At 47.2% G+C, this 10,131-nt stretch overlaps 1 protein-coding gene across 1 annotated transcript in view; it reads left to right on the forward strand.

Annotated features, from left to right (window-relative positions):
• The window catches only part of LOC140389861 (cholinesterase-like), a 54,735-nt gene extending 46,379 nt beyond the window's left edge, over positions 1-8,356 (forward strand). The window contains exon 5 of the mRNA XM_072474445.1: positions 7,900-8,356. Within this exon, the coding sequence (XP_072330546.1) occupies positions 7,900-7,910 (11 nt within the window). The 3' untranslated portion in view covers positions 7,911-8,356. The remainder of the gene's footprint in view (positions 1-7,899) is intronic.
• The last annotated feature ends 1,775 nt before the right edge of the window (positions 8,357-10,131 follow it).

The following is a 10,131-nucleotide window of genomic DNA, read 5'->3' on the forward strand; positions in this document are numbered from 1 at the left end:
CGGGTCACCGCCGTACTGGGGGGGAACCAGAATATCCAAGTATGGTGGGCTCAATTGCGATGCGGGATAGGTTATGGGGGTGGACATAGCTATCGGGCTGCCTGCTCAAAATGGCAGTCTGATAGTAGGATTACCTAGAGAATCCCTTGCAATCCTCATAATGAATAAATTTGCATGACGAAGGATTGTGAATCATGTGCAGTTCAGCTCTGGTGAGAAAACATAGGGAGAATTTTGCCCAATTAAAAAAGGGAAACAGTACTCCAATTGAAGGAAGATTCAAGGTGGAGCACACAGAATATAATGGAACCTAGAGATGCTGAAATAATTAAATGAAAAGCACTAGCTAGAAAAGACAAGCATTGCACCATCACGAATAAGCAATGGAAACACATTAAAGAGTCTGCCAAGAAAGACGGGACAAGCAGCCTAGGATTTTTAAGAGGAAAAGGGATAAATAAACCATGAATTATAACTGCAATGTAATGGAAGAAAGGAGACAATAGAAGAATTAACAATTTTGAAGAATGAAAGTTGAAATACCGACACTTGAATAGTGAGTAAAGGAAGAGTAACAGGAAAGACTCGAGGACAAAGGTTGAAAGAGCAGACTGATATAGTAAAATAATTGGATTGACTGGAAAGGTAGACCTTATTATGCCAAAGAGATTCGTGACACTCTGCATAAAGAATTGAAAACACAAGCGATAGGGAGGAGGGAAGGTGTTTTATTGACAAACTGATGAAATAAAAAGATGGAAGGAGCATATTGAAGTACTATATGCAAAAAATGAAAAACCTGAGATGATTGAGCTAGAACATGATTACTGTTGACATCTAATTGGACCAGAATTATGAGAGAGAGATAAGAGCAGCAATAAATTAGATAAAAACTGGTAAAGCAGCTGGGATATATTGCAAACATGGGGGAAAAAACTTAAACTGCAAATTTTTAAAAATACATTTACCGGATGTAGGCATAGCTGGCCTACATTGCCCATCCCAAACTGCCCTTGAGAGGGTATTTAAGAGTCAACCACATTTCTGTGGGGCTGCAGTCAGATGTAGATCTGACTGGATGAGAATGGCAGATTTCCTTCCCAAAGGGCATTTGTGAACCAGGTTTGTTTTTGCAACAATTGACAATGATTTCATGGTCAGCATGAGACTTTAAATTCCATTTTTCTTTTTAATTGAATTCAAATTCCACCATCTGCCATGGTGTCGAACTAAAGTCCCCAGAGCATTACCCTGAGACTCGGGATTACTGATCCAGTGACAATACCACTACACCTCCACTTCCCCAGACAATGATAATCATTATAAGAAAGAAGCCAAAGGCATGTAAATTTTCTGACTTCGTACAATTAGCCTGATTGCCTATCTATTGACAGTTGAGAAGGCACAGAACTACATTGGAGATGATCAATTTAGATTCCAGGAAGGAAGAGGGACATGAGAAGCAATAGGCAAGATAAGATTAATGAATGTAGTTTAGAGTTTGGATCAAATTTTGAAACAGCATTTGATTGGTTGATTGCATTAAGCTCTTGACAATGCGGAAAGACATTACGTAGGTTGGAAAGATAACGGAATCATGTACATGTGTAATTGGAAGAGGAGTTTGACAGGGGTTAGTTTCTCACCTGTCCTCTGCAATGACTTTTCAGGATCAGGGATCAAAAATGTTTGAAGACACAGAATCTGGCATTAAGATTGAGGATGGGGGAGGCAGGTTGTTAAATAATAGCTTATAGCAAGCACTGAAGAAGGATTACAAGAACTTACAGATGGACTAGTAACAGCAAGTATTAACTGGAATGAAAGTGAATATTGGCAAAACCAAAGTGATGCATATCTCAACATCACAAACATAAATTCATAAAAGGAAGCAAAAAGGTGCAAGAATCAGATATTTAGAAGCATAATATCTTCAGATGGAAGATGTAACAAAAAAAAGGAACAAGCATAGTAAGTTGAAAGACCATAATTTGTGAAGTGTCATGAATTTGCCAAGCAATATCAGTAAAACAAATACAACAAAACATAATAGGATGCGATCTGCCCAGCAACAGTTAGAAATCTACCTAGAGACAGCAGTAGCCAGCATTCAAAGGCCAGATGTGATATGTCTCTCTCAGTAACAAGATTAGAAGGCATTTTCAATAAGAATCAGAGGCGGGGTTCTCCGCAATCGGCGCGATGTCCGCCGACCGGCGCCAAAAACGGCGCAAATCAGTCCGGCATCGCGCCTCCCCAAAGGTGCGGAATTCTCCACATCTTGAGGGGCTGAGCCCTCACCTTGAGGGGCTAGGCCTGCACCGGACTGATTTCCACCCCGCCAGCTGGTGGGAAAAGCCTTTGGTGCCCCGCCAGATGGCGCAGAAATGACTTTGCCATGCGGCGCATGCGCGGGAGCGTCAGCGGACGCTCAGGGCATCCCCGCGCATGCGCAGTGGAGGGGGTCTCTTCCGCCTCCGTCATAGTGGAGACCATGGCAAAGGCGGAAGGAAAAGAGTGCCCCCACAGCACAGGCCCGCCCGCGGATCGGTGGGCCCCCGATTGCGGGCCAGGCCACCGTGGGGGCACCCCCCCGGAGCCAGATCGCCCCGCGCCCCCCCCCCCCCCCCCCAGGACCCCGGAGCCTGCCCGCGCCGCCTTGTCCCGCAGGTAAGAGAGGTGGTTTGATTCTCGCCGGCGGGACAGGCATTCCAGCAGTGGAACCTCGGTCCATCACGGGCCGGAGAATCGCCGGGGCGGGCCGCCAACCGGCGCGGCGTGATTCCCACCTCCGCCGAATATCTGGTGCTGGAGAATTCGGCAACCGGCGGGGGCGGGATTCACGCCAGCCCCCGGCGATTCTCCGACCCGGCGGGGGCTCGGCGAATCCCGCCCCAGATGTGAATAGACCATGAGCAGAAACAATTTACCTAGACGATTGGAAAGATCAGTTAGGCAAGCACATGATGATGTTGAGACTCAAGAAATTTGATAGGGGCAGACAGCCAAATTCACAGAAGCAAAATCAAAGTGGCCCAGTGAAAGACCTCAGAAGCAAGGCACGCCAGTTAACACCTAGCAGGTTCTGAAGTAGACAAGCCTGTTTCCAGCCACCGTACCTGAAGGCCAAGTTTTACATCTAACAGCCTCAAAGTCTTAGAGTCAAGGCAGTGCAGAAAACCTTCATAAAGGCAGTTGATATATCTTTGCTGGACCAGGACAGGATGTTTCCCAGACTTGAGTATCATCCCTGTATTTTTTAAAATTCATTTACAGGATGTGGGACATCCTAAGCCAGAATTTATTGGCCATGTCCAGTTGCCCTTCAGGAGGTGATGGTGATCTGCCTTCTTGAACCACTGCAGTTCCTGGGCTGTAGGAACCTCCACAGTGCTGTTAGGGAGTTCCAGGATTTTGCCCCACCGGCAGTGAAGGAACGGCAATATATTTCCAAGTCAGGGTGGTGAGTGACATGGAGGGGCACTTCCAGGTGATGGAGTTCCAATGTATCTGCTGCTCTTGTCCTTCTAGATGATAGCAGTCATGAGTTTCTGTGGCATGTGATACATATGAGCTGATTTTTAGATTTTGAAAATTTGGTAGTGGAATTCTCCGTTCCTGAGACTAAGTGTTGATGTCGGGGCAGGATTCGTGGACTTCTACGACAGTGAAACTGGCAACCACCTGGACCGATTCAATGACTGTTAAGGGGCTAGCATGGTGCCTCGTGGAACGCAATTAATTCCAATGAGAAACAGTGCGGGTTTCGCCGGATTCACGATTGACAATCCGGAGGCTGACAAGCTGCAGCCAGATATACACACTCCACCCACACATCAACACAGCCAACAAGATGACCGAGGAGAGTGGCATCCCGTTTTACGGAAGGCAATCTTTAGACCCTGCTGGACGCCATGGAGGAGAGGTGGGCGACCCTGTACTCCGGCCTGGGAAAGAGGCTGCCAACCACTGTGCCTGAGCGCAGGTGGCAGAGGCGCCATGATCAACACGATCCCGACCAGCCAGCAGTGCCAGAAGAAACTGCATGACCTCCTCAAGGTGGTGATGTGTTATGTACACAGACCGCAACTGGATGCAGCTTTAACCAAAAGATACTCCAGACCTTGAAGTTAGTTCAATCTGATTTATTGAACAATTAGCACAGTTCTCTATGAGTTCGACTCTTGGCTAACCTAAGTGTGGTTACTCTGTCTGACTGAACCAGACTAGCTCTTAGCCACGTGCTGGAGGTATGATACTGTACATACACCCTGACTCACTCTGTATATGTTCATCAGTGGAAAGAGGCGGCGTGTGAGTGCCTCGTGCCTTTTCTAGTGAGATAACACCCCTGAGTGTCCTGCCTGCTCATTGGTCATGTCCTGTTCTCTGTGTGCCTGTCTGTATATCAATATCTGCATGTCTGCATATCATGACAGGTGGGCAGGGTGAGTAGGCAGCACAGTGCCCCTGGCATCAACCCCCCATTCCTACACACACTACCCCCCCCCCCCACCCCCACCCCACCTGGAGAGTGGTGACCGTGGCCATTTGGGACGGCCCCCTAACAAAGGGAAACCCTGGAGTGCAGGGGCGTGTCCACCAGGTATGAATGATCCCACAAGACCGGGGGGGGGGTCGAAAAACTGCCACCAGGATTGTTACCTTGAGCATAAGGGGACTCAACGGCCCGGTGAAAAGATCCAGAGTCTTTGCCCACCGACGAAGCCTAAAAGCAGATATAATCTACCTACAAGAGACGCATCTGAGGGAGAAGGACCGACTGTTGGTAAGAAAGGGCTGGGAGGGACAGACATACCACTCATGCTACGGGACGAGGGCTAGGTGTGTAGCAATATTAATCAGCAAGAGGATGAGGTTTACGGAAACCAAGACAGTGACAGACCCAGGGGGACGGTACATCATGGTTAGTGGTGTCCTGGAAGGGGCACCGGTCATACTGGTAAATGTGTACGCTCCCAACTGGGATGACACAGAATTCATAAAGAAGACCATGGCAGAAATCCCTGACCTTGAAACACATCGACTGATCATGGGGGGCGACTTCAACTTTGTGCAGGACCCACTGACTGACCTATCAAACCCCAGAGCAGGGAAAAAGACTGGCATGACTAGGGAACTAGGAGCATTTATGGAGCAGATGGGGGCAATGGACCCATCGAGGTTCCTGCACCCGGGAGAGAAGGAATTTTCGTACTTCTCAAAATTACACAACGTATCGACTTCTTTGCAGTGGGGAAATCGGTGCTTCCAGGGATCACGGGAACGGAGTACCCCACGATCGTTGTCTCTGACCATGCTCCACATTATATGGATGTGAGGTTGGAGACAAAGCAGCGCCCCTCGTGGAGGCTGGACACGGACCTCCTGGCCGACAAGGCCTTCTGTCAAAAAACATCTCGGACCAGAGGCGATTACGGTAGTAAATAGCGCAGCTAAAGGATAGCAGAGGCAGACTGGTAACAGAACCAAAGGAGGTCAATCGGGCATTCTACCGGGGACTGTACACCTCCAAGCCCCCCAACGGGGGCGCGGGGATGAAACAGGAAACAGTTCCTAGACGGACTGGAACTACCAGTTGTGGGGGAAGTCAGACGGGGGGGGGGCGTGGGGGGGGGGGGGGGGGATGCTGGAAGCACCAATAGACCTGGGAGAAATCATGGAGAGCATCAAAGCTCCATGCAGGTGGGGAAGGCACTGGGACCCGACGGGTTCCCGGCAGACTTCGACAAAAATTTGCACCATTCCTTGCCCCACACTTAAGGGACATGTTCGCGGACTCACCTGTCCCCCACGCTAGCGCAGACCACAATTTCACTGATACCCAAAAAAGGTAAAGACCTGACGGAATGTGGATCATACCCATTTCACTGCTGAATGTGGATGTGAAAACACGTGCAATGGTCCTGGCCAAAAGGCTGGAGAGCTGTGTACCAGAGGTGGTTGCAGAGGACCAAACGGGCTTTGTCAAGGGTAGGCAGTTCACAGCGAACATCAGGCAGCTGTTAAACATAATAATGACCCCCTCCGGGGAGAGAACACCAGAGGGGATCGTCTCCCTGGACGCAGAAGAGGCCTTCAACAGAGTTGAATGGAGAAACGTCCTCGAGGTACTGGAACGGTTTGGGCTAGGAGTGGGGTTCACCGCCTGGGTGAGGCTCCTGTACAACGCTCCCAAAGCGAGCGTCTGAACTAACACCACCAGTTCTGAATACTTCCAGCTGCAGAGAGGAACAAGACAGGGCTGCCCCCTGTCCCCACTCTTGTTCGCACTAGCGATCAAATCCCTGGCGATAGCCCTGCGGGATGCGAAAAGCTGGAAGGGAATCCGGAGAGGAGACAGAGAGCAGCACAGAGTCTCACTCTATGCAGATGACCTGTTCCTCTATGTCTCAAAGCCACAGGAGGGACTTATAACACTACAAATACTGAAAGAGTTTGCAACCTGCTCGGGCTACAAACTTAACCTGGGCAAAAGCGAGGCATTCCCAGTGAACCCAAACGGGGGAGAGAGAGAGCTGGAGGGGCTCCCATTCAAAACAGCCCAGAACAGATTTCGCTATCTGGGGATCCAAATAGCCAGAGACTGGACACAGATCCACTAGTGGAACCTGACCAGCCTGGTGGAGGAAGTAAGAAGTAAGAAAAGACCTTCAAAGGTGGGGCTCACTCCCACTCTCCCTGGCGGGGAGAGTGCAGACGATCAAGATGAACGTACTGCCACAGCTCCTCTTCCTGTTGTTATGGGCCAGGGTTTAGAGAACCCCAAAGTGTATCATGGAGTTCACCTGACCCACAACTTTTAATAGATTGTGGTATGGGGAGCACACAGCCCACTCTACAGGAGTGGTACAGCAGAAATGTAAAAGTATTTTTTAAAGCAAAACAATGTTTATTCTATGAACTCAAGTTAACCTTTCTAAAACATGAGTGAACATTTTAGCAACCATTAATTCAAATACCATTAACTCCCAAAGACTGCAACACAAAGTAATCCTTTAAGCTTTCTTTTTTAACATCCATACAACTTAAAAACAAAACCTTTATCAGAAGCACTTCAGGTTTAAGTCACTACTGAAAACATTTATAATTCTGAATTCACCAAATGATCAAGAGATAGTCTTTTGATGGCAGAGAGAACAGCAGTACACCTGCTTGGTCTGGTTTCAGCTCCAACACTGAAAACGAAACTAAAACACACCCTGCAGCCTGTTCAAAAACATAAGTAAAAAGCTGACAGACAGCCCAGCTCCACCCACTCTCTGACATCACTGCAGTCATAAACACCCATTTCTTAAAGGTACTCTCACTTGTTCCAAACTACGTACCTCCTTATCTTTCATCATTACTGACTTGCTCCATATCCTTTAAGATCTTAATCTTGGAAGGGTCCTTCCTGTTTATACTCTTATTTCCCTTTTCTTTTATTTTGCTGTTCATGTTTTGATCCATGGATGATCAATGGACATGTCTCTTTAAGGCAAGCAGCCCATATGTTTAACTCAAGCAGAAGAATCTAGAAGTTACAGGAGAGATCACTTTGCTAGGCTGTGCTGGTTTGAACAGGGGACCACCAGTGAGAGAGACTGGGACTCGGTTTGATTGATTGGCTGGTGGCCAATGAATTGGCCCAAAAGACCATACTCTGCCTGGTAACAGGTGGTGATTCGATTATATCTCAGTGGAGTGCATTTCAGAGTCACATGGAGTTTCAATTTTTATCCTAGCAGCACAAATAAAGTTCTTGCTACACTCCCCTGAATCTCTCTCCAATCTAACAATAATAATCTTTATTAATGGCACAAGTAGGCTTACATTAATACTGCAATGAAGTTACTGTGCAAATCCCCCAGTCACCATATCTCTCTCTCTTTCTAGAACGCCTGTGAGTGTCATTTCTCTCCAGAAAGCGTACTGTGATGGTTGGATCCCTGAAATTACAAAGGCCTGATTACAAACCACAAACTGAAAGCAAAGTTTGAAGGGAAGTAAGGTGCCTCCCCAGAATGCTGTGAGGACTGCATTACTAAACTACAGACAAGCTGAATGAAGACAATTCTACAGAAAAGACCAGTGCAGGCTGTAAACAGAGATTTTAACCTACCAGTTTTCGGTGAAGAAAGGTGTGATAAAAAGCATCATCTGAAACAAAGATTCTTTCTTTTCATTTATGATTTTACCCATTTCCACCCCTTTGTGTTTGTCCTATGTGTGTGCAGAGGGTGGGGGCAGATTAAAGTGGGAATTGGGTATTAGTTAATAGTTAACCAATTGTATTTTCTGCATATCATTATAGTTCGTAGAAATAAACAGTAATTGTCTTTACCTTTACAAACCAGGTGACTAATTATTGGGCAGCCAAGGGCCAAAGACCTTGGGTATTTTTATAAGAATTATTGGTTAATTCACTTGTGTTGTGATTCCGGGGCACCTGGGCTGGAATTTACCCTGCACTAGCCCAGGGTGTCGTAACAATCTCCTTCCTTACTCCACATTGTACACACAAATAAACCTTACCATCACAAATAAATTCCTTAAAAACCCCTGGCACTTGCTTATTCACCAACCTCTGAACAGACTGTGCATTGTGTTGCACTTCTTCCGCTGGAATGATGGATTTTCTTCCCACTTTAATAAACCTACCTATCTTGTTTTACCAAGTCTTTCTTCCCAGTACCTTTCTTAAGCCAGCCATATTGCAACTTCATATGTCCAGATTTATTACAATGGAAACACTTAAGATTTCTTGGACGGGATTCACCGTTCCCCGACGCGGATATCGGGGGTGGCGCCGGTTGGACTCCTGTTTTCTGAACTCCGCCCCATACGAAATGGCGTCACCTCGTTGTGGCCGCATACTGTTGGAGCGCTGTTATGGGTCACCTGGAGGCCCTGACCCAATGCTCCGCCCTAATGGGCCGAGTTCCCGACCATGCGGTTGACGTGTGGTCTCATTGGTTGGGAACTCACCGTGGCAGCTGCGGGCTGTGTCTAGCACCGCCACAGCCAGCCGGGAACCATTCTGCTGGCTGTGGGACTGGTGGGGAGTGAGCAAGGGCTGGGCAGGGGGGCACGATTTGGAAGATCGGGTCGATGTACGGCCAGCACCATGTTTTACAGCGTAACCGCTGCAAGTCGTCGCCATGCGCATGCGTGGCCATGGACCCGGCTGTTCTCCTGGCATTTATATCGTGGGAGCCAGGAGTGTTATGCGGTGCAGCTGCCAGCCCCTCACTGGTTGCAGGATCGGTGAGGGTTTGGCGCCGATTTTGCAGTCGTAAAATGCCACAGTTTCCACGCCGGCGTCAGCACTTAGCCTCCCAAAGGGTGAAGCCAGCCCCTTATCTCTCTTCCACTATCATAGGTTTCTATTTTAACCTGAGGCAAGCTCTCCTTAACATTACCAACTAAACCTCCTTTGCCTTGACCACTTGTGAATTTCTCATTTCTCCAGTTTCTATCCTTCACAGATTGAAACTGATGTCGAAAACTAGACTTTAGTTTGTGAACTAATTTAGAATCATCTGCCAGTCTAGCACTGTTATCTCTTTGCTCTTCCACGTGAGTTCTCACTACGGTTGGAAGTGAATCTTTAATTTTCTCCATGATAACAATTTCCCCAAGAGCGTCATATGTTTGGTCTATTTTTAATGCCCTTATCACCTATCAAAATAATTTGTTTAATTCTTTTGAACACTATATATGTCTGACCTGGTTCTTTCCTTAGATTTCTAAACTTTAGTCTGTAGGCTTCTTGCACTAGTTCATAGGCACTTACTATGTTTATTCTCACCTCATCATAATCCCTAGATACCTCCTCTGATAATGATGCAAACATTTCATTAGTTCTAGCGACCAACTTTGTTTGAACCAACACTACCCACTACCCAATTCAATTCTTTATCCACTTGCTCAAATTAAATTTTAAAACGGCTTCCACATCTTTCTCAACAAACCTTAAACATATTAAGACATGTCTATACTAAGCTTTTGACTAGGAAGTGTTTCTCTTTCCTCTAGACCTTCCACAGCGTCTGCCTTTAACTCCAACATTTTCTGTTGATGTTCTCTTTGCTGCCCCAGTTCCTTCGCTTATGCCATTGCCTAATC

Source organism: Scyliorhinus torazame, chromosome 14 (assembly GCF_047496885.1).
Source record: "Scyliorhinus torazame isolate Kashiwa2021f chromosome 14, sScyTor2.1, whole genome shotgun sequence".
Lineage (NCBI taxonomy): Eukaryota > Metazoa > Chordata > Chondrichthyes > Carcharhiniformes > Scyliorhinidae > Scyliorhinus > Scyliorhinus torazame.